Below are 26,211 nucleotides of genomic sequence, written 5' to 3' on the forward strand. Positions count from 1 at the left end.
GACAGATGCACCCCTATGTTTATCGCTGCACTATTTACAATAGCCAAGATATGGAAGCAACCTAAATGTCCATCAGTAGATGAATGGATAAAGAAGATGTGGTACATATACACAATGGAATATTACGCAGCCCTAAGAAAAAAACAAATCCTACCATTCGCAACAACATGAATGGAGCTAGAGAGGGTATTATGCTCAGTGAAGTAAGCCAGGCAGAGAAAGACAAGTACCAAATGATTTAACTCATATGTGGAGTATAAGAACAAAGGAAAACTGAAGGAACAAACAGCAGCAGAATCACAGAACCCAAGAATGGACTAAGAGTTACCAAAGGGAAAGGGACTGGGGAGGATGGGTGGGAAGGGAGGGACAAGGGAGGGGGAAAAAAAAGGGGCTGTTACCATTAGCATGTACAGTGTTGGGGGGGCACAGTGAGGGCTGCACAACACAGAGAAGACAAGTAGTGATTTTATAGCATCTTACTACGCTGATGGACAGTGACTGTGAAGGGGTATGTGGGGGGACTTGGTGAAGGGGGGAGCCTAGTAAACGTAATGTTCTTCATGTAACTGTAGATTAATGATACCAAAAAAAATTATATAAACTTATAATTAAGAGCTATATTAAAAACAAGGACAATAAGTAAAAAAAAAAAAAAGTAAAGAAATATACAATTTGCTAGCTTTATTACTTTCAGGGAGCAGCTTTAACTTTCATTTGATTATTATTAAAGATTTTATTTAAAAAGTTATAGGTAATACAATTCAAGTGGCTCAAACCCAAAAAGGTATGAAAACAGAGGAGATAAAAATCTCTCTCCCTTTTCCCCTCTTCCCCCAATTACCAATGTTACCATTTTCTTGGGTAACATCCAGAAATATTTCAAAATATACAAGCCAATACAAACATACATATATATAGTTTCCCCCATCTTTTTAATTAATGGTAGCATATTACAACTATTTGCTGAACTTCACTTTCTTAGCTCAGTCTCAGAGGTTTTCATAGCTTAAATATATATAGCTTCTTCATTCTTTCTTATAGATGGATAGCATTCCATTTATGTTGGTATATCAAATTTATTTAACCAGCTCCCTACTGAGATATACAGTTTAGTTCCTTTGCTCTTAGAGTCATTTCAGATGTGCACTAGTATACTTGGATAACTGATTTCTAGAAGTGCAATTGCCATGCCAAAGAGTATGTGCATTTACAAGTTGAATAGGTAATGCCAAATGTCTTCTACAGAAACTGTACTTCTATGTAACTATCAAAATGGCTAACATAAAAACATAGTAATAACACCAAAGTCTGGTGAGGATGCACAGAAACTGGATGACTCACATAGTGCTTGTGGTAAGGAAAAATGGTACAGCCATCTGGAAAATAGTTTGGCAGTTTAAAAAAAGACCCTAAACATGCAACTACCATGTAATCCTGCAATTGCACTCCTGGGCATTTATCCCAGAGAAATGAAAAACAATGTTCACACAAAAACTGGTATACAAACATTTACAGCAGCTTATTTGTAATAGTCAAAAAAATCTAGAAACTACCCAGATGTCCTTCAACAGGTGAATGGTTAAACAAACTGTGCAAATCCATACCATGGGACACTACTCAGTAATAAAAAGGAATTAACTATTGATACACAAAACTGCCTCTGGGTGACTCTCTTAGAGAATTACGGTGAGTGAGAAAAGCCAGTCCCAAAATTTTATGTACTATATGATCCCATATATATAACATCTTTGAAGTGTAACATTATAGTAATGTAAAACAGATTAGGGTTTGCCAGTGGTTAAGGAGTACAGTGGGAGGGAAGTAGGTGGGCTACAAAAAGCCTAAAGGAGGGATCCTTCTGATGATGGAAATGTTGTGTATCTTGATTGTATCAATTCAATTTTCTGGTTGTGGTACTGTACTATAGCTTTGTAAGATGTTAATATTGGGGGAAACTGGGTAGAGTCCATGTACCTCTCTCTATTATTTCCTACAACTGCATGTGCATCTACAATTATCTAAAAAGAAAATGTTTAATTTAAAAATGTATTACAAATTACACAGCACTCACAATAACTAATTAAAAAATTTAAACTATAAATGATCTGGGAGTAAACCAGGAAGGCCCACGATCTGGGGGAGGAACAATCTACAATCTTTGATTTAATTAAAGGCACAGAAGATGATCTAAATACATGGAGAGACAGTCCATGCTTTCAATTCACCTCAAATTAATCTATAAATTCAATGCAGTCACAATTAAAATTCTAGTTGAATTTTTTAGAAACTCAAGAAATATGTCTGAAGTTTATATGGAAGAATAGAAGTCCTTGGAAAATTAACTCATATTTTAAAAAATATGAAAAAGGAGGCCACTGTCCTATCAGATGTTAAGACAAACCACACAGCCAGAGTAACAAAAATTTTATACACTTAGCTGAATAACAAGAACACTGACAAAGCAAAACAAACAAACAGCAACAGACTCATAGACACTGAGAAGTGACTAGTGGTTACTAGAAGTGACATGGGGAAGGGGTTTGGGTGAGTGGGTGAAACAGGTGAAGGGGATAAAGGGGCACACAATCTCAATCATAATATAAATTAGTCACAAGGATGAAAGTACAGCATGGAGGATATAGCCAATGATTCTGTAACATCTTACTATGTTGACAGTAATTACACTAGCTGGGATGAGCATTTAATAATGTATATAACTGTTAAAGCACTATGTTATATACTTTTAACCAATATAATATTGTTTATCAACATACTTCAATTAAAAAAAGCCCAATAAACCAGAACACTGGAGAACAGAGACCTAAGACACAAAAACCCAATATACAGTAAAGGTGATACTACAAATCAAAGGGCTAAGGATTGCATAGTGCTAGTTCATTTTATGGAGAAAGACAAAATGCCTCCATCACTAGTTAACACCACTAAGGTGTTATTCTAGTTGGGTTGAAAGAGCTAAATGTGAAAGATAAGACCAGAAAGTTGATAATTAAGGAATCCATGGACAAAATTAGTAGACAGATGACAGAATGGGAACAGGTATTTGGACATTTTTAATATACAAGGAACTTATCTCTAGAATAGATAATTAAGAAAAAGACAGCAACTATCAGTAAGAAATGGGCAGAAGCTATGAAGAGGGATTTACAGTAGATCAAACTTACAAGGCAAAAAATCACATATTAAGAGTCTCAAACTTATTAACTCTCCACTCATCAAACATTAAGCCAACATATTAAGGGAGAGAAATGTTTCCATTAGGCTGTACAGGTAAATGTATGTTAAGAGATGGGAATCATATGGATAGTAAGTAAACAATTATGGCGTGAACTTTGGAACATGACCATTGATATTTTTTTGTTCAGACAATGGAACTGGAATCTAGAGAAGCAGTTATTCTGACTAATCCAAGATGTAATAATTTCAGAAGTTCTTTGAAGGACCAGAGAAAATCATTTTGGTAGGCTAGAGGAACGCGGCGTGGCAGGCCCAAAAAACTCCCTGGAGAGCCAAGGGTAGAAGCAGGCAATCCTGCAGCATAAACAATGAAATGGAAGAAGACGAAGGAATTGGTGAAACAGACAACTGCATTGGTGAAAAGGGTTTTTTATAGTCTTCTCTATAATAAGATAACATTTATATTTACATACTACAATATCTTAAAATTTACAGTTTAAGCAGTGAACAAAGATCTTGACTCTAGTGTAGTTAGAAACAAACACAGGGTATAAGCTGTTTTTCCTTGTACAATCTTTTACCTAACTCCTTTAGTTTAAAATCCTTTAATCTTCCACTTTAAAGTCTTTCAATTACTTACAACCTGATTAATAGGTTGCTGAAAAATTACTATCTTAAATTACCTTAAATGTGATGTTATCCTAGTGTGCTATCAAAACCATTCAGTGACTCTAAGTATATTTACCTTAATAATCTACAGAAGCTCCGCTGGTAACTCAACCGCTGGCTAGCTGCAGCAACACTGGGAGGAAGAGGAGGCCGGGGTGGGAAATAAGCTAGTGTTGCAGCAAATAGTAAGCAGACAACTCCAAATTCTGGAGGGGAAAAAAAAAGAGTAAAATGTTAACCAAACAATAGAAAAAGTTCAATATTCCAAATATTTATTTATCTAACAAATATTTATTTATTGAGCATCAACTAAGCTCTAGGCATATAAAGATAAGCAAAATACAGAACCTAGCCAAGATAGCTCAGTCTTGTGAGAAAGATGGATATGTAAATATACAAATTTCAACAGGTAAGAAGTCATACTATAAGCAAAGAAGTATGGTGGTACTATAGTACCCCACACAGACAAGAGACTGAGTAAGTAAAGAGATGTTACTCTGCGGAAAACACATTAAAAACCACAGTACCGCAGTATAAAAAGAGATTTGAAACAGGCCTAGGATGATGGCCTAATAAGTACGGTACTCAGAAAGGAAGAATATGACAGAGAAATTGGTAAGAACAGAATAGGGGGTTTATTTGATCAATGATATTATATTTTGATGTACAGTGTATAAGTGGGCTGTATAGGGAATTTGAACAATCAGGAAAGCATCCAAAAATAAGAAACCAAGAGGTAAAAAAATGAAATACGAGACTAGTTAACATAGAATATTAAAGAATTATAAGTAAAATGGACAACTAAACAATTTTAGTTTGTCACCATTACAGAAGGGAAAGTCCCTAGGAATCCTGATCATTCCCTGGCATTTCTGGCACTTGGAAGTCCCCACTTTTGTTAACTGCGCAGTTTTGTAGAAAAGCAAAACTACAGTAGAAAAGTCGGGAAACTTGGAGTAGAGAGCCTACCTATGCTGCTAATTTGTAACTTGAATGAGTCCCTTATTCTTTCTGGGTCAATAAAGGGTTTGGACTAAAAATGACTAGCTCTAGATAGAGGTCCTTTCAGTTGAATTATTCTAATTCTAGGGCTACATTTCACAGCAAAAGTTACAATATTCATGTAAGATACTTAACCACAGATAATATCTTTATTCTTTGTCAATCTGAGGAGCAAGAAGAAGTTAATGCATTATTTTGATTTACAGTTCTATGAATGAGCATTTTCCACATGCTTATTGGCCATTTGTATTTCTTCTGTGATTGCCTTGTTCATATTCTTAGCTCTTCTTTCTTCTGGCATTTTTGTAAACAGCTTCACTGAGATATAATTCAGGTAAGATACAATTTACACATTTGAAGTGCACAATTCAATGGTCTGAATATTCACAGAATTATGCAACCATCACCACTTTTAGAACTTTTAGAACTTTTTCATTATCCCAAAAGGACACTTTGTACCCATTACCCATTACCACCACACCCTTGCCCCTCCCCACCAAATCTCTCAGCCCTAGGCATCCACTCATTAACCTACCTTCAGTCTCTATGGATTTGAATATAATGGTCTTTTCATTTACATGGAATCATATAATGTGTGGTCTTTTGTGACTGGCTGCTTTCATGTAGCATATTTTCAAGGTTCAATCATGTTGGAGCATGTATCAGTACTTTAATTCTTTTTTATTGCCAAATGATATTCCATTGAATGGACATACCATATTTTTATCCATCTAGTTGATAGACATTTGGATGTTTTCACATTTTGGCTATTATGAATAATATTATTTTGACCATTAGTATGAAAATTTTGCATGGATGTATGTTCTCATTTCACTTGGGTATATACCTAGGAATAGAAGTGCTGGGTCATATGGTAATCTATGTTTAACAGTTTCAGGAACTGCCAAACTGTTTTCAAAGTGACTGGACCATTTTATATCCCTGCCAATGTATGAAGGGTTCTGATTTTTCCAGTTTCTTCCTAACATTTGTTATTTTCCATTTTATTGGCTTATTACAGTCATCTTACAGGGTGTGAAGTATATCTCATTTTGGTTTTGATTTGTACTTCCATAATGATAAGCATCTTTTCATATGCTTGTTGCCCATCTGTATGTCTTCTCTCTATAAATATCTATTTGAGTAATTTGCCCATTTTTTAACTGGGTTGTCTTTTTGTTAAGTTGTAATAATTCTTTATATATTCTGGATACAAGTCTCTTTCTTATCAGACTATGATTTGCAACTATTTTCTCTCATCCTGAGTTGTCTTTTCACTTTGTTGATGGTGTCCTTTGAAGCACAAGTTTTTAATTTGCTGAAATCTAAGTTTTTCTTGTCTATTTTTTCTTTTGTCACTTGCGCACTTGGTGTCCTTTATAAAAAGACTTTGCCTAACTCAAGGCCACAAAGACTTATTCCTATGTTTTCTTCTAAGAGTTTTACAGTTACAGTTCTTGTATTTAGGTTTATGATCCATTGTGAGTTAATTTTTGTGTATGGTGTAAAGAAGGGGTTCAAATTGATTCTCTTAAATGTGGATATCCAGTTATTTCAGCACTATTTGTTGAAAAGGGCTCTTCTTCCCCACTGAATTGTCTTGGTATCCTTGTGAAAAGTTAAATGACATAAATGTAATGGTTTATTTTTTAGAATCTTATTTCTGTTCCATTGATTTAGTACCATGCTATCTTGTTAAGTGTAGTGTGTTTTTTCCTACACAATAGTACACAGCAGTAATAATACAACTCCTTTCAGGTTCCTGGACCAGATTCCAAGCAGTTCTCGAACAGGTGTTTGAGAACTCAACTCAGTTCTAATGTTTACTGCCGGGGGATAGAACCAGATTCCCTGGGTTAAGGGCTCCGTTCTACAAGACTGCCCTCCACCCCCGACTCCAGACGCTGGTCACAAGCCCCAGGCTACAGATTGGAAGTTCCATCTGTAGGTTTGATTAATTTGCTAGAGTGGCTCACAGAGCTCAGGGAAACATGGCTACCAGTTTAATATGGGATACCATAAAGGATACAAGTTAACAGCCAGATAAAGGATACACAGAGCAAGGTCCCAAATAAAGCAGCTTTATTCTTGTGGAACTTGGGGCCTGGCTTGGTAGCACATGGAAGCTTTCCAGTTCCCCAAGCATGGAAGCTCTCTGACAGAGAAGCAGGATTCAAAAGAAAGCACAATTCTCAGGGTTTTTTGTGACGGTTTCATTGCATAGTCATGATTGACTAAATCATTGGCCACTGGTTGATTCAACCTCCAGCCCCTGCCTTTGCATGGCGTCCAAAAGTCTCTGATTAACATGACAAGACACCCATTTCACCATTAAGGCTCTGAAGTGTTTTCAGGAACTGTGGGTCAAAACCAAACATACCCAGGAAATAGATATTTGGCCATCTAAATGACCAAATGTGTATTTCTTATAACTCATTATATTGCATGCAGCTTTGTAGTAAGTTTTGAAATTGGGCAATACGAGTTCTCCAACTTTGTTCTTTCTCATGATTGTTTTGGCTATGCTGGGTCCCTTGTATTTCCATATAAATTTCAGGGTGAGTTTGTCAATTTCTGCAACAGAGGCCAGCTGGAATATTAATAGGGGTTTTACTGAATTTGTAGATAAATTTGGGGAGTGTTATATCTTCAAAATATTATACCTTCCAACACATGAACATAGTATATCTTTTTATTTTAGGTCATCTTTAATTTCCTTCAACAATGTGTAATCTTCACAAATTTTACATTTATTTTGTTAAATTTATTCTAAATATTTATTCTTTTTGAGGATAGTATAAACTGAATTGTTATCCTTATTTCATGTTTGGATTGTTTGTTGCTAATGTACATAATTACAATTTTTACATATTGGTCTTGCATCCTAAAACTTGTTTTGTTTTTGTTTTTTTAAGATGAACTTGCTCATTTGTGCTGAACTTGATTTTTAGATCTAATAGTTTTTTAGGGCATTCCAGAGGATATTCTACATTTAAGATCATCACATTTGTAACAGAGATACTTTTCCTTTTTCTTTTTCCATCTAGATGCCTTTTTCTTTTTGTTGCTCAGTGATCCCATTTAGAACCACCAGCACAATGTTAAACAGACATGGCAAGAGTAGACATCCCTGTCTTGTTCCTGGACTCTGAGGAAATGCATTTAGTTTTTGACCATTAAATATGATATTATCTGTGGGTTTTTATTAGGCTGAGAGAGCACCTGCCTATTTCTAATTTGTTGAGTGTTTTTATCCTGAGAAGATGTTGGATTTGTTAATACAGATTTTGAATCTATTATGATGATCACAGGGTTTTTCTCCTTTGGACTACTGATATGGCACATTACATCGGTTAAGAGTGTTGAATGTTAAACCAACCTGCACCCTAGGAATAAGTCTCATTTGGTTATGGTGTACAATCTTTATTATATATCACTGCAACTAGTTTGCTGGTTTTTGTTCAGGACTTGTGGATTTATATTCATGAGATACTGGCTGGTAGTTTATTTTTATTGTGTGTCTTTGTCTGGAATAATTTAAGAGTCATTAATCTTTATATGTAGCAATTTTAGCAAAATACATTTAATGGAATGAAGGGTTATGGGACAGTATTTCAGGAAGGCACTTTGGCACACACAAAAGCACTGAAGCAGTAATTGGGAAGTTTTTGAGTAGAGGCTTCTGCTTCACTGAATGGGATCTGTGAGTCAGAAGGATGCAGAGTGTTAACACATGTTCAATAGTATTTAAAATCCAGTCACTTAAAAGACACAATCATTGCTTGAGTTTTCAATAAAAAGAATATGGCCAAAAAAATGTTTGAAACTTATGTTTCTGCTTTCATTTTTTATTTACTTATTTTTACATTTTTTTTCTTTAAAAGGAGTCTACAGGAGAGTTAAATGCTTTATATATGCCACTGCCTCTGCTTTTGCTTTTATTCTCTTTAAACCATATTTGAAATGTAAATCTCATCATATAATTCTCTAGTGCAAAATTCTTCAGAGTGTGGCCTGTGCCTACAATGTAATGAACTTCAAAACCTTTAGCCCTGATTAGAAGTCTTGCAGGACCTGGCTAGCTTCATCTGTCACTATTCTCACCAGATCTAAGCCACTCTGGGCTTTCAGTTGCATGAATGTACCAGGCTCTTGCCTCTTAATGGGCTTTTCCTTCATGACTTTCTCCCTCTAATATAGTCTTCTTCCTGTCCACTGCATTTGGCTAATTCTCTCTCATCTCTCAGGTTCCAACTTAGATGCTGCATCTTCAGGAAGTACTATCTGACCTCCAAAATTTGGTTAAGTGCTCCTCTTCTGAGCAATCAGGAGCAACTGTAGGCCTTCAGTTACAGAACTATTTGTTTACCTGTCTGTTCCTTTGGGACACTGTAAGTTCTGTGAGGGCAGGAAATATGTCTACTTCAGTGCTTACAACAGTGACAGATACATAGGAACTCAAACTATATTAGATTAATAAGTGAATAAATGAATATACAATTCATCATAATCTGACCCCTTTTCTTTCCAGACTCATTTTCTGCCACTTGCTTCCTATGTCCAAACAAGCACACTTACACCACTGTAGCCATGCCAAATTATGTGTGGTTCTGTGAACATATTGAGCCCTCTCATACCTTCTCTGCCTTTGCGGTTACTGTTTCCTTTTATACAGAACAACCTAACTCACTTGAACACTCACTGAATTCCTATAAAAGTGTTAACTTTGCTTAGTTAATGCATGCTTACTGAAACCTTCCCTGACCCAACTTCTCTTCTCTCCAAACCCAGGCAAGTAAGGCCTCCCAAGCTCTGTATGTCTATTTGCATTATAAGTGTCTCACCGATGATCCTACCAATTCCTATGCTTAACACAGTATTTGGCATATAGTAAAAACTTAGAGCAGTTTTCTGAATGCAGAAGGAAATAAAAAAATAAGCATATGGGGAAAGGGGATATATTTAAATTAATCTGAAGGAGACCATAAATGTAGCATGGACTAGGGCTTGACTCTAGAAATTAAGAGAAAGGATCAAGAGAATGTTTTGGAAAGGTCAACGTCCCTGGTTAATAGACAAAATACACAGAGCAAAGGAAATGAAGAGAAGTATAAATCACGGATGACTTAGGTTTTAAGATCAGAGAATATGGTCAATAGTGGGGAAACTGGTCTTAACACTTACCAGCAGGTGCTTAACAAACATCTTTCTGTTGATCAAATTTAGTTTTATACAATGACAAAATATCTAGAAAAGACACCAGACAATGTGTCACACAGTGATTAATTGTAAATGGATGGGAGGAGTAAAATTAAGAAATAACCTTCCATGCAGCAATAATACATTTTAAACTTAACCTCCTCAAAAGGATGTTTTAAATAGGCCTCTCCATACTATATGATAAGGAAAGCACACATATGCATATGTACACTCCTCTAAAGGATTTCTTAAGAGATCTGGTACACAAAAAATGGAGTGAAGATGACTAGGATAAAAGCAAAGTATAACAGAAATAAAATAAACTTCAAAATACCTGCATATAATACAGTCTCTATGAGATCTTTAATGTGAGCCCTGCTACTCTCTGAAGCAAGAAGAGGTGATGTCCCATTGGGAGCTGGAACAACAAGTGGCCCAACTAAAAATGCACATGCTCCACCAAGGTAACTGAGCATTGATGCAATGGCTGTGGCAGTGGCCCGTTCATCTGCAGAAAACCACGTTGTAGAGAGGAATGGAGCTGCATTCATTACAGTTGGACCTGCCAATCCATTTAACAGCTGTCCTCCATGGATTAGTCTGGAATTAAAAGAATTAAAAGTCTGTGAGGTGGTTGCAGCGGGCATTTTCTAGACAAAGAGAAGTTAGCCAAATAGCAGTTCAACTAGGCAACAAGTATACGTATCTAAAAAGAATACTGACACACCTGAAAGGTGAAGTATGTTCTCTCTATGAGGGGCAGCAAATATACTGTTACCCTATTCATTTCATAAATATTTAGCAAAGCCTCTGATTTGTGCCATGTACCAAACTGAGTACTTCCAATAACCTTGCTTCATTTGTTATAATGACACTATGTAGAGCTACTGTTATCCCCATTAGCTGAGATGTTAAAGACTTGGTTTAGGAAGACTAAGAAACTTGCCCAAGTAAGGGCTAACAGGCAAAGAGGAGATTCAAATCCAAGTCTGACTCCAAAATCCATACTCTTTCTAATATAGTTCCTAGTAAACAGACCTAGAAAGTGCCATCAGCCATACAAATTATACATTTAATGCCTACTCTGTGCCAGATGATGGACATACTAAAAGAAAATAGTCATTATGGTATCTTCTAATGGAAAAGGAATTGGTCAAGGAATGGGAAGACCTGGGTTCTGGCTCAGCTCTGCAACAAATTAGTTGAATGGTCCTGGGTAATATATCTTTGTGGGATGCCATTTCTTCTCTCAAAAAATGAGATTAATTCAATATTCATTTATTGAACATCTTTCAGGTTAAGGTACTGCAATCATAGGATCACCAGGTCCCTGCCAGTTCTAATACTCTATGACTTTAATTGCAAGGGTTGGTGAAGAGTAGTTTATTGCTTTCACTTCATTTGTTCTCTTGCTCATATTTTCTCAAATATTCTATTTAGTGCTCTATCCTGTACCTTTTTGGCCAAACCTTTTCCCCCCATTGCTTCCTCCACCTCATATACATATGCATTTACATTCAAGGGTACCCTTAAGAAGAAAAAAAGTCAGAAGTTCAAAAAGCAAACAGGAAAGGGAGGCAAGTCGACCTCTTCTGCTTTGGAGGTAGAAGAAAGGGAAGGGACAGTATATGTGAATACATGATGCCACTCTTGCTCTGCTTGCTCTGCTTTTTAATCACCATGTGAGGTGTCAAATCCTCTTTTTAACAACTGCCACCTTCAGCTACTTAGAAAAAGTTCTTTGAATGCAGAAGGAAATAAACAGGCATAAGGGAAGAGGCAGAGCCTCAATGCAGAAGCATAAGTGAGTAGGAAGTGAGATATGTGAATTAGGTCTGCTCAAATCTTTGTAAATGTTGGAAAAATCAGTTGAAGGCAAAATAGCTTTAAGCATCATTAATATTCCTAAATTAAGAAAACTGGAGACATTTAAAAATCTTTTTGTGAAAGGGGAACTATTTTCTGGATAACTAAAATAATTCAAACTGCTTATGAAACCAGATCTACTCCACAAGCCAGTGGGTCCCAAGCTGTCATACAGCAATTTCATCATAGAAATATTCTTGAAACAATATCATTAGGTGGTTTTATTCTTGACTGGGGATGGCCCAACAAGTGGACAGCGCACAATGGCTCATCAAGGTAACTGCTTTGATATTTAATACCTTTAATGAGGTGTTCCTGAAACATCTCATTTCATTTAGAAGGAGAAAGGCTGGAATGAATACATTTTATTATGCCTGAAAATGTTAAGAGTAGAGAGATGGAAGACCCATCTAACAACAAAACAAAACACTGATAAAACAGTATGAATCTGAGAGTTCAGGTATAAAACTCAGATTATTGCCATGGTTTAAATCTTTGTTACCTCTCAGTGGAATCATGAATAGACTATTTTCCAAGCAGCAATCATAAGAGCCACAGAACCTTGAGCTTGTGATAATGTACTCAACTCTCAGCTCAGACTGTTTCTCACTATAACATGATACACATGCCAACATAGTATCCATAGCAGGATATTTCAGATGAGCTCCAGGTCTAAAAAGTTACTGAACTTGGAGGGGTGGGGGGGTGGGGGGTTGGGGAGAACAAAAAACATGAAAAATCATCTTAGGAATTAAAACATGCAGATTGGTGTTTAAAAATTATTCTCATTTAAATAACTGTGCTTTTTGTATTAAAAGTCATCATATACAAACATATTCCTCACAAATGAGCTCAGTAAGAAAACAGGGACCCACAGGATCTTGGGGTAAACCTCTGAATTCATGGAGAACCTAGCAGGGAAAGCCAGGTCTTGATCTTCCCAGTATCTTTAAGTTCTCCAGAACTTAGCCTTGCTCCCTCTCGGCTTATACCCAGAGTGCCTCAGGACTTGGCAGTTATTAACACAACAGGTTATAAGCACCATTGTCCTGGTAACCATGACATACATGACATAGCACTATCTGTAAAATCAAGATTTTAATGTTTTTTTGACACTGTTTTCTTTCACTTACTTCATGCTATTTTATGAAATTACTTTGTAAAAATATATTTAGAAATAAATATCCATTTTACATATAAAATTCAGTTTTCCCATTTCATGATAATAGAAAATTAGAGGTATGTTTTTCTGGAAAAATGTTGGTCATAAGACATCATAAAATCATACAAATACTATAATAAACTATTTAAAATGACAATAAAGGAGATGAAATAATTATTAATTGTTCAATACAAGCTGTGTTAACTCATTCGACAAAAATGTACTAAGTGTTCAGTGTGTGTTGGGTAAGCATTGCGACAGGCAGGAATATAAAATTAAAAGGCTAAGGCCCTTGCCTTTAAGAATCCCTAAGAATAGCTGAAGTTATCACCTACCAGCACTGTACCAGGAATATAAAGAAAAATAAGGCAATAATTATTCCAGTGCAGGTCCCTGCACGTCCTCCTTCTCTTCTGACCTCTGGCTCTGGTCTTCAGCATCACGGCATGTGTGCATGTGGACCTGAGGTCCAACTCCATTCAAGCTTCGAAGCTCCATCTACTGCCTTCCCAACAGCTGCCCCATAGCTACCTTTTGGGCCAAGGGAGTACACATCAGGGATGCAGTCCACTCTTGGAGGAACAGCCTTGGGAAAGAAGCCTGTTGCTGAGATTTGTGGAGTCTTGTGTATCTAGGAGGAGATGGACAAGGCGGGCACATCTCCTTGGGCCTACAGACTCCTCAGCCCACAGGGGATCGCAAAGCTGAAGGAAAGCCAGAGTGGGATACTTTCAGGCATGGAGTCCAGGACAGGACCTTTTGGCAGTACTGGCAAGGAGTGGGGATACAAAGGAAGGGATGGTTTGGAAAACTGTTCACAGCCATAAAATAGATATGGTAGGTGAATGACTGGATACTGGGGGAGGGAGGGGCCACCCATAACTGTAAAAATGTACAGTAAGGGGTTAAAAATCAGAAGCTAAGGAAAGAGATCTGAGATAAAAGATACACATTGAGGGTGGGGGACAAGCACTGGAAAACACCAACTTTTTTTAACTAGGGGAAGAGGAATCTAGAACAACAATTGGGAAGGAGCAACTAGAGGGGCAGGAAAAAAACTGAAGAGGAAAGACTGGGGTCATAGGAACTAAGGAGAGAAGGGTTTTGAGAAGATGAGAGTGAGCAGGCAATAGTGTTAAATCAAACAGAAAAATGTTTTGGTAACTGAACTGTAACCACTGAATTCGGTAACAAGGAAGTCATTTGTGATCCAAGTAGAAGCCATTTCAGTAGAATGTTGAGGATGGAAGGCAGGCTTATAAGGAAATGGAAATTTGAATTAAAAATGTTTTCTTTTTATTCAACTTTTTAAAAATTGAAGTATAATTGAAATACATTATATTTATTTCAGATGTACAATGTAGTAATTTGGCAGGTATCTGAATTATTAAATGCTCACCCCAGTAAGTGTAGTTACTGCCTGTCAACATACAAAAATACTACAATGTTATTGACTATATTCCCTATGCTGTCCCTATGACTGATTTGTATTATAATTGCAATTTTGTGCCTCTTCATCCCCTTCACCTATTTCACCTTCATCCCTCATGGCAACCACCAGTTTTTTCTCTGTGTCTCCTAGTCTATTTGTTTTGTTTTTTAGATTCCACATATGAGTGAAATTATACAGTATTTGTCTTCCTCTGCCTGGCTTATTTCACTTAGCATAATGCCCTCTAGGTCCATGCATGGCAAATGGCAAGATTTCCTTATTTTTTATGGCTAATACTTCATTGTATATGTATACCACATATTATTTATCCATTCATCTATTGATGGACACTTAGGTTGCTTCCAAATCTTGGTTATTGTAAATAATGCATCAATAAACATAGGAGTGAGTATCTTTTAGAATCAGTGACTTTGTTTTCTTTGGGTAAATTCCCAGAAGTAGAATTACTGGGTCATACAGTATTTCTATTTTTAGTTTTTTGAGGAACCTCCATACTGCTCTAAACAGTGGCTGGACTAATTTATATTCCCACCAACAGTACAGGAGGGTTCCTTTTTACCCACATACTCACCAACACTTTTTATTTCTTGTCTTTTGGATAGTATCCATTCTGACTGGTGTGAAGTGATGGAAATTTGGGTTTAGACTATTCATTCTAGTAGTTAGAAAACAAATGCCAGAACAAAAATTAGGTATATAAACTTGGCAATGTGAAAGTAAAAAGTTGGGTGATTTTTACTTCACATATTGAAAGACAGATGCAACTTATTATGATTGTTCTAATGCTTTCTAAGCACTCAGAAATTAATACTTACTGATCTGGACTGACTTAAAAATACAGAAAAACAAAAGAGGAATGATTGACAATCTTCAGTGAAGTAAATCACATAATTTAATGTTCATTTTTCTGTGTCATCATTTCATGTTTCAGTTTTATTTTGCAAGTAACAGTTAAGTTCCTTGCAGGTGAGGACCATGGCTTCTAAATTCCCCAGTGCCTCACAAAGTGCTAAGGTAGTGCAGATACACTCTAAGAATGCATGGACTGATTCAAACACAGGGAAATGGGGTTGCTGAAAAACACGACTAAACTGCCTTTTAAAACCCTCAGTTACCTAAACACACACATGATATCAGTTCCATTTATAAATTTAAAAAGCTTACATTCAGCAATATAAAAACCAAGGTGATTAACAAATATTCTAGAAATGAAACTTTTAAAAAAGACACGGGGTGGTAAAAATAAGACATACTCTTTATTACTGTCTCAAGCACGGTGGACTTGGAAGGGTGAGTGGAAGTTAGGAGTGTGAGTAGGTAATTTTGAGACAAAACTGGGTAATAACTCTGTAGTAGAAAGGAGCTCTCCAGAAGTTCACTAGTTAATTCAAGGGGCCTGCCTTGCTTCCTCACCTGACACTTCACACCTGAGGAGGGTCTGTATATATTCAGTTAGGGGACTGCAAGCCTCCTGCCCTTTGCAGGCCAAACTGTGACAGATCTGCAAGGAACAGGTGTGTTGCTCTCCTTCTTCACCCCATTGATTCCTTAATTTATCCCTCTTCTTGTCCCTCACCCCCCTTCCAACTCCCTTTTCTTCCTTTCTCCCTCAGATCTTGTTTCCTTTTCCTCTTTTCCTCCTTACCTAGCTTCTGCCTACTTCTAAGGCCTAGTCTGTCCCATTCCTCACAGGCTAGGTAGAAGAATGGATGAGAGATAAGGGAATTTCCCTAGCAGGCTGGCAGAAAGGATGAAAAGATCTGGGTGTTTCCCCAACTTCAACAGAACTGGATGGTACAAACTAGGCAGACAGGGTGCTGCCCAGTAGTGTCAGCATTGCTGAGGTTTCTGGTAGGCCCAGGGGGCCTAAGGAAGCCTCACAAAGCCCTGCCCTTGGCCTATGCACCTTCAGTCCTCAATCAGTTCTCCCACCCACAAGAGAGGCTGAGACCTGGGTGGCACATGGCATGGCATTCATGCACAGCTGCATTCCTTTCTGTATTATTCAATATACTATAGCTTTCCAAACAAACGTCAATAGCTAAAGTTGCGACTGAACACTTAGAGCTCACATTTTTTAATGTACTTGACATTTTAGCTTGTATTTAATGATACTCTGGTATCCTAATCTACTTTCTGACATCCTGGGACAAATACCTATGATTCCTAAATTATTTTCTACTTAGAATGTTTTTGAATTAGAATTTTTATGGCTGGAAGAGATTTCAAACCTCACCTAGATAACCCACCCTCCTAATTTTACAGATAGAAAAATTGAGTTACAGAGAGGATAATAATACATTTAAAATCACACATACAATTTTATAACTTTCCTTTCTCCAAAAAGTACTGGAGGGAGCTCCAAAGTCATATACCTAGTTGGTGGCTAAGCAAGGATTAGAAATCAAAATTAGAACTGCTTTCATCAGCCCACAAATCTCTCTTCTCTTCCACAGCATCTCATTCTTAAGGTTTTCTGTTAATAATGGTTATAATAAAAATCACTGATTGTTAAGGATTCCAGATTCAAAGATGTATTTTTATTTGGGGCATAGATGTACTTTATAAACCTTTAGTTCATTATGACTAGCACTGGAGGTAACAGGAGAGAATCAGTACAGGTCCAGCATCCTTAACTTAAATTCTATGTATTTTTAATCTGAAAATCCATAAAAATACTTAACCTCTAAGACTCAATGGTTCACAGACTTTCTTCCCAATTCCTAATCATCATGCATCAGAGTAAACTCATGTGTTATAGGATTTCCTGCATATTGAATATGGCAAAAGTGCTAGAAAACTTTTCCTTTATTTAGTCGAAGAAAAGACAGAAATAAAAAAGGTCAGAGATGTTATGAGTTAATTACAGGGAGAAGAAAGTTAGGAAGGAAGAAAGAGAGCTGATGGTGGAAAGGGATGAACATTCTAAAGACATATTATCATAGCCTGTTTTTTTTACTTTTATATTGTATTTATTTTTGCTAGTTTGTCTTTTGTCCTTTTTTAATTGAAGTATCGTTGATATACAATGTTAAATTCATTTCAAATATACAACAATTTCAATATAATATAGTTTCAACAGTTACCCATATTATTAAATCCTCACCCCAATTAGTGCAGCTACTATCTGCCAACATAGGAAGATGTTACAGAATCATTGGCTATATTCTCCATGCTGTACTAACATCTCCATGATCAACTTACATTATGAGTGAGAATTTTTGTGCGCTTTTATCCTCCTTACTCTCCCCACCCACCCACACACTCCGCTCCCCCATGGTAACCACCAGTCACTTCTCAGTGTCTATGAGTCTACTGCTATTTTGTTCATTTTGTTTTGTTTTTAGATTCCACAAATAAGTGAAATTATATGGTATTTACCGTTCTCCACCTGACTTATTTCACTGAGAATAATACCCTCTAGATCCATCCATGTTGTTGCAAATGGCAGGATTTCTTTCTTTTTTTTATGGCGGAATAATATTCCACTGTGTATATATACCATCTCTTCTTTATCCATTCATTCTGATGGACACTTAGGTTGCTTCCAAAACTTGGCTATTGCAAATAATGTGGTGATAGAATAGGGTTATTTTATCTATTCCTAGGTATTTTATTCTGTTTGATGCAATTGTAAATGGAATTGTTTTCCTGATTTCTCTTTATCATTCTCTTTATCACATACATCTTTTCAAGTCAGGGACTTTGTTTTCTTTGGGTAAATTACTAGAAGTGGGATTACTGGGTTCTATGGTATTTCTATTTTTAGGTTTTTGAGGAACCTCCATACTCCTTTCCACAGTGGCTGCACCAATTAAGATTCCCACCAACAGTGTTGGGTGACATTTCTCCATATCCTTGCCAACACTTATTTCTTGTTTTCAGGATAGTGGCCATTCTAACTGGTGTGAGATGATATCTCATTGTGCTTTTGATCTGCATTTCCCTGATAATTAGTGATGTGGAGCATCTTTTCATGTGCCTGTTGGCCATCTGAATTTCTTTGGAGAACTGTCTCTTCATATCCTCTGCCCATTTTTTAATTGGGTTATTTGCTTTTTGGGTGTTGAGGTGTTTAAGTTCTTTATATATTTTGGATGTTAACCCCTTGTCGGAAAAATTGTTTACGGATATACTCTCCCATATTGTAGGTTGCCTTTTTCTTCTGTTGATGGTGTCCTTTGCTGTACAGAAACTTTTTAGTTTGATATAGTCCCACTTGTTCTTTTTTTCTTGTCTTGCCTGAGATGTGTCCAGGAAAAATTCCTCATACTTATGTTTAAGAGATTTTTGCCTATGTTTTCTTCTAAGAGTTTTATAGTTTCATGACTTATATTCAGGTCTTTATCCATTTCTAGTTTACTTTTGTGCATGGGGTTAGACAATAATCCAGATTCATTCTCTTGCATGCAACTGTCCAGTTTTCCCAACACCAGTTATTGAATAGACTTTTTCCCATTGTATTTTCATGGCTACTTTATCATATATTAATTGACCAAAAATAAGTGGGTTTATCTCTGTGCTCTCTACTCTGTTTCATTGATCTGTGGATCTGTTCTTGTGCTGGTACCATACTGTTTTGATTACTGTGGCTTTGTAATATAGCAAGGGAACATAATTCCCCCCCCAGCTATGTTTTTCTTTTTCAGGATGGCTTTGGCTATTTGAGGTCTTTTGTGGTTTCAAATGAATTTTAGGATTATTTGCTCTAGTTTGTTGAAAAATGTTCTTGGCATTTTGATAGGGACTGCATTGAATCTGTAAATTGCTCTGGGAAGGATGGCCATTTTGACAATATTTATTCTTCCTATCAATGAGCAAGGAATATATTTCCATTTATTTGTGTCTTCTTTAACTTCTCTCATGAGTGTCCTGTAGTTTTCGGAGTACAAGTCTTTTACCTCCTTGGTTAGATCTATTCCTAGATATTTTATTCTGTTTGATGCCATTGTAAATGGAATTGTTTTCCTGATTTCTCTTTCTGCTAGTATGCTGTTAGTACATAGGAATGCAACAGATTTCTGTGTATGAACTTTGATCTTGCAACTTTGCTGAATCCAGTTATTCTAGTTTTTTGGTGGAGTCTTCAGGGTTTTCTATGTATAATATTATGTCATCTGCAAATAGTGACAGTTTTTAACTTCTTCCTTACCAACTTGGACGCCTTTTATGTCTTTATCTTGTCTGACTGCTGTGGTAGGACCTTCAGTATTATGCTGAATAAAAGGCAGAGCATGCCTTCCTCTGCAAGAAGCTAGAGTCTCAGCCTCCGAGAGTGCTCCAACTTTCCCTGGTGCCCCACTAATCACCAGAACCCAGTGCAATGTGGACTCATGTCCCCAGAACATATCTCCAGGGCCAGGTGTGCACAGTTCCTGAGGGCCTATCCCCTCCCTTCCTTGTTCTATTCCTCTTCCTCCCCCCTGTGGGCTGGGATGGAGGAAGGGTTAGTTCTTGCTCGATCACAGCTCTGTCACTTTACCCCTCTCTGTGTGGTCTTCTCTTCTTCACCAGGTGTAGGTGGCCTGTTCTGCAGTCTTCAGGTCATTTTCAGGCTTAGTTGTAGTTGCTGTAGGTGCTTCCTTCGTGTGTGTGTGTGTGGGAGGAGGTTTCCGCCTTGCCTTCCTACTCTTCCATCTTCCCCCAACTCCATGCCTCAGTTTTCTTTTATGAAAATCTAATTCACTTTTGTATCCTTTAATAACTTTGGCCAATTATGATTCAATTAAAAATATCTATTGAATATCTGCTGTGGTCAGAACACCGGCAGCTAGACGCTAAAGGGAATATAAGGATGAGTATTAATAGTCTTGGCCCTAAAGAAGCTTATAATAATAATAAATCACCAAGTACCAGTTACACAAAGTACATAAAAAACAGTGAAAAGAGTATTAGGAGTATTAGATTAGATATCAGAAAACTCAGCTTCTACTCTTAGCTAAATTTATTAACCACATAATCTTTGGTGAATCACTTATTCTTTTCTGTTTCAATTTCTCCAAAGGTACTCTATCTTACGAGGTTTTTATTAAGGCCAAATGCAATAATCTCTCAGCATGGTACAGGGGAAAAATGGACTTAGCCCTGGTCTGAGAGATGTCTGCCTTTCCCCATTTTGTCTCATAACTTTTATTTTGTCCTCTTAATTTAAAAGTATATATACTCATAGCATAAAAGAGTGTCTAGAAAGAAAAAAACTCCCATAAATTTAGTAACTCAATAACTCAGACAATCACTACTAATATTTTGATTTTTCATTTTTTTCTTTCAGATTTTTCTAATGCATCTCTCAATCAATATGTATGCATAGGTAATTACAGATCATTTTCACTTTATAGTCTATCATAGCATTTTTTCATTATTTTTTGTAATAATTATTGTTAATGACTCTATGACAGTGTTATTATACAGATGTACAAACGTCATTTAACCATTTTTCTAATGTTTGCTACTTATTTGCTATTATTAATAATGCTGTTGTGACAATCTGTGTATGTAAATATTTGTCACTTTCTAAGTCATTTCTTTAGGGTCAATAAGTCAAAGACCATATGAACATTTTAGGCTTAATGAAACATACTCCCAAATTGTTTTTCAGAAGGGTTTATAGTAGCTTACATTCCTATCGGTAGAGGCTGCCATTACTGCCTCACCAGCATGGAATACCAGTATTTTAAAAACAGACACACACACACACACACACACACACACACACACAAATATCTTGGTGCACTAGTTTTCTACTGCCCTTCAAACAAATTATCACAAACTTAACAGCTTTAAAACACAAATTTCTTACAGTTCTGTAAATGCGAGGTTTAACACAGGTCTCCCTGGGCTAAAATTAAGTGTCAGCATGGCTTTGTTCCTTTCTATGGGCTCTACAGAAGAATCTGTTTCCTTGCCTTCTCCCATTCCTGGTGGCTACCTGCATTCCTTCACGGCCCCCTTCCTCTGTCTCCAAAGCTAACTGCATCTCTGACTTCCTCTTGTGTCTCTCTTTTAAGAACTTCTGTGATTACCTTGGTCCCCCTAGATAACCCAGGATTATCTCTGTATTTTAAGGTCAGCAGATTAGCAAACTTAATTCCACCTGCAACTACAGATTTCCTTAGCTATGTAACTTAACATATACACAGGTTCCAGAGATTAGAATATGGCTATGTTTTGGGGATGGATGCATAATTCTGCCTAGTACATTTGGTAAGGCCAAAAGGCATTTTCTTATTTTAACTGCATTTCTTTTTTAACTACAGGTCTTTTTTTCCACTGGCTTATTATAATTTTTCTTATTTTAAATAAGTGCTTTATATATTTATCTACACTATTTACCTGTTATTGCTCTTACTTTGATAAATATTTTTTCCCATTAGTTTATTTTTTCTGAAGCATAACATTAAAATTTACAAGCAGTCAGATCTATCAATTTTTCTCTTTATGTTTTTCCTTTGTTTTTCATGCTTAGAAAAAAAAACTTTCCCATACAGAGATCATATAAATATTCCCACATATTGTTTTACAGCTAAATATTTAAATTAACTGTTTAGTTCACCTGAGTTTATTTTGATTCATGGTATGAAGTGAGGATCTAAAATTATCTTTTCCTCCCAAATACATAGCCAGTTTTCCTGTGGTAGAGACAATTAACTATCCCCCAGTGTCCATTCTATTTTCCTTTTAGCTACAGAGCACCCCACATTTTTGCTACATTTCTAAGTACCCCTTGCAGAGAGCCATGTTACTAAGTTTGGACCAATGACATTACAGTGGGAAGACTTCAAGTTCACCTCTATGGGGATGAAATGCTCTCCCTGGTGTTCCCCTCCCTTTCCATGTGCGATGAAATATAATGACAGTGCCGGTGCACTGCCTAGGACTGTACTGCTAAGGTTGTCTCCCTGGGGAGCAACAAGATAGAGGAAACTGAGATCCCTTGTAGAACAGAGCTGCCTCCCTGCCCTGGCCCACCTGCCAACTCAAATAAGAAAAATACTATCTTATTAGAGCCATTATATTTTGGGCTCTCCTCATTATAATGGCTTAACCTATTACTTAATTGAGAAATCAACTCCAGAATTGGGGTGCTGCACTCACAAGACACAATATGTTTAGCAGTTAGGCAGTGTGCTGAAAAGGCAGGTGACTTGTGAGACATAGCAAAACCATTGCTTGTGATAACCTGTAACTAGCTGGAAAAAATCATGTTATTCTGTTTCCTGCTCCTGGCTGCCTTTAGGATGGTACTATAAGAGAAAGTCAGGCAAGTGCTAGCTGATTTACAAGCACAGATGGAAGGGACAAGAGTTCTGCTAAAAGAGGTTCTCTCTGCCTGAGGCCTACAATCTAAATTTAATGAGAATCCAGGAACTTGAAGCTTCAATTTGCTTCTGTACCTCAATAGCAGGAAATAAAATGTCCTTCAGAGCCTGTCTAGCAGCAGAGATCAGATTAATGGTGTTATTTTTTACCCAGGCCTACTTTCTTTCAGATGGCATCAAGGCAGCTAACACTAAGTTGAGGGAAAAGGGATGGGCTGAGCACAAATGCTAGTTAAGGAGGTTCAGCTGGTTTAAAAACTATAACCAGAAGTAAAAATCTCTGGGTGTGGCTACATTTACATGAACCTACTGGATGTAAATAGAGCAAGTCTACTAGACGCCTGAGGGAAGTGTATTTCCAAAGACACTACAAAACAGTTCTACAGAAAGTTTAAGATTGCTTGATCCCTAAAGCAATCCTCAAGTCCCCAAATCAGCAACAGCACAAAGTAAAAGTCGAAAGCTGTATTGCCCCCAAGAAGAGCAAAGCCTCCCAACATTCACTTCAGGTATGGTCACTGACAAAAAAAAGAGCCTTCCAGAGGGCAAAGCTAAAAGCCACAAAGAACAATTAATGGAGTTACTCCCAAGGAGTCACAAAGACCTGACGGAACCCAGAAATTCAGGATTTTGAGTTGGATGCAATAATTGGACAGGGCAATAGGTTTTCAACTTCAAGGAAGGATAAATATGTTCTCTGCATGGAAACAGGATGTTGCATGAATACATGGAGGCAATAAAGCAAATCTCCTTTCTACCCTAGACTTATAGTTCCCTAGGCCTCCTACCCTGAGACAACCAGTAGTAATAGCTTCTCTCAGAAATAGTCCTTATCAAATGTGGCATACATATCCCTCCCACTTTTTAAACTAGAAACATACTAAACATGTTACATAATATGTAAACTTTGCCTTTTTGTAGACCTCAACAATGTATCTTGGAGATATATCCATATTAGCACTTACAGAACTTTTGACTGTTCTCACAACTGCATACATTCCGTCACATACATTAGCACAACCAGTCCTCTGCTGAAGACACTGGATTACATTCAGCCTTCTGCTACTACAAGCAGAGCTGCATGAACATGGTTGTCCTTGCACCTGGTATAGATTTTTGTATTGGCTAATTTTCTAGAAGTGCACCCACCGGGTGAATGGGCATGTGAATTTTGACTATGATAAATATTGCCAAAATGCCCTCCAAAGAGGATGCCCCAACTACTCGCATCAACACTGCCTGTTTTATCCTACACCTTTTCATCTTTGCCAATAAACAGACATCTACTTGCTTTAATTTTCATGTCTTTAATTATGTTGGAAAATTGTGCACTGTCTTGCCAATGGGTTTCAGCCCCAGAGAAGTTCACTATAGATTCAATGTGACCAAAGAAATGACAGTAAAACATTCTTGGGGTGAAAGGATTATAACCAACTTTGTTTCCACAGTGGCAGATCAATCACTAAAATCCCATTGACTCAGAGCAAGTCTGCATGCAGCAAGCCAGTCTCTGCCTCTGGGCCTCTCTACCTGGCACAGCTGTTCTCTGGGCATCTCTTGCCTGGACAGCCATCCTCTGGGCCTCTCTGCCTGCACAGCCGTCCCAGTCTCTGTCCTTGGCACTGCCACCACTCCAGCCTCTGCTCTGCTCTCCTGCAGCCTTGTAGCTGTGCCACCGTGTCGCCCAGAGCACTGGGCAGAGCTCTTTATATAGAGTCAATAGCAACGTATGGCCCACAGGTGTGCATTGAGCTAGCCAACCAGGGCCAGGTGAGAATCTTGGCCACAGGAACTTTCATTTTATCCACAGGCATTTTCAGTTTGTCACCTGTATTTTAACTGCTGAAATTACTTGTTCATATCTGTCACTCATTTTCCTACTGAGTTGCCTCTTTTCTAATTTGAAAGAATTATTTTCAACTAGGAAATTAACCCATTTGTCTTATTGTTTCAAATATTTTCCAGTTTTTAACTTGTCTTTTGACTTTGTTTTATAGTCTATTTAATCACATGGTCTATATTTTTATGTAGCCAAATGTATTAAGCTTTTCTTTATGGCCTCTGAGATTAGTGTCTTAGTTGGAAGGTCTTTCCTGTTTTAAGATTACTAAAAAGTAACTAGGCTCATTTTCTAATATTTTTATGGTTCATTTTTTTAAGGTATCATTGATATACACTCTTATGAAGGTTTTATAGTTTATTTTTTACATTTAAATTTTGATCCAACTGAAATTTACTTAAGTGGTAAGGCAGGGATTGAAGGCTCTTCTTCATTTTTTCCCCAGATAGCTAAGCAGTTGTCACAAAACCATTTACTAAATGATTCATCTTTTCTGGTATGGTCATTTTAAATGTAATTTTGACAGCTGCAAAGCATCTCACAATGGAATATGTATTTAGAAAATCTGTGCTTACTAGAACCATACTATTTAACTAACTCATTTGTAAATATTAACTATTACTAATATTAATGAAAATTATCCTGGATTGAAAGATAGCATGCATTATGGGAATCACTGGATACACCTATAACTAAAAACAGATATAACTTATTGACTATAAGTTCACCTTCCAGAAATCTTTAAATTATTTATTGGGCACATAGTATCATATTTCACACTACAGAGTAATGCCATCCAGTGCTATAGAGCAATGCCATCTATATTTTTTTATTTGCTTCCTGATCATAGAAGAAATGTTTATATTCATTATTCTAAGTTCCTTATTTATGTATGATGTTAATTTTTAAAAAGGTGGAGAACTAATTTTTCCTGAATTTTCATTGGTACCATGCAGATAAAAGAAATACTGATTCTATACATAAGTATAACACCATTAGGAAAATATTAAGAATAGTTTTGATGGAATATTATTCAGCCATAAGAAGAAAACAAATCCTACCATTTGCAACAACATGGATGGAGCTAGAGGGTATTATGCTCAGTGAAATAAGCCAGGTGGAGAAAGACAAGTACCAAATGATTTCACTCATCTGTGGAATATAACAACAAAGCAAAAGCATAAGGAACAAAACAGCAGCAGAATCACAGAACCCAAGAATGCACTAACAGTTACCAAAGGAAAAGGGACTGGGGAGGGTGGGTGGGAAGGGAGAGATAAGGGGATTAAGGGGCATTATGATTAGCACACATAATATTGGGGGTGGGGGGGTCACGGGGAAGCAAGTATAGCACAGAGGAGACAAGTAGTGACTCTATAGCATCTTACTATGCTGATGGACAGTGACTGTAATGGGGTATGTGGTGGGGACTTGATAATAGGGGGAATGTAGTAACCACAATGTTGCTCATGTGAAACCTGAGCATAAGATTGTATATCAATGA

The 26,211-nt window shown here is 37.0% G+C and overlaps 1 protein-coding gene across 3 annotated transcripts in view; it reads right to left on the reverse strand.

Moving 5' to 3' along the window:
- Nucleotides 1-26,211, reverse strand: part of SLC49A4 (solute carrier family 49 member 4) — a 93,331-nt gene that overhangs the window by 52,213 nt on the left and 14,907 nt on the right. For all 3 annotated transcript variants that reach the window (XM_073231549.1, XM_073231548.1, XM_073231547.1), the window contains exons 3-4: nucleotides 10,403-10,668; nucleotides 3,944-4,073 (exon numbers count right to left, since the gene is read on the reverse strand). In XM_073231549.1, the coding sequence (XP_073087650.1) occupies nucleotides 3,944-4,073; nucleotides 10,403-10,668 (396 nt within the window). The remainder of the gene's footprint in view (nucleotides 1-3,943; nucleotides 4,074-10,402; nucleotides 10,669-26,211) is intronic.

Source organism: Manis javanica, chromosome 3 (genome assembly GCF_040802235.1).
Source record: "Manis javanica isolate MJ-LG chromosome 3, MJ_LKY, whole genome shotgun sequence".
NCBI classification, from domain to species: Eukaryota; Metazoa; Chordata; class Mammalia; order Pholidota; family Manidae; genus Manis; species Manis javanica.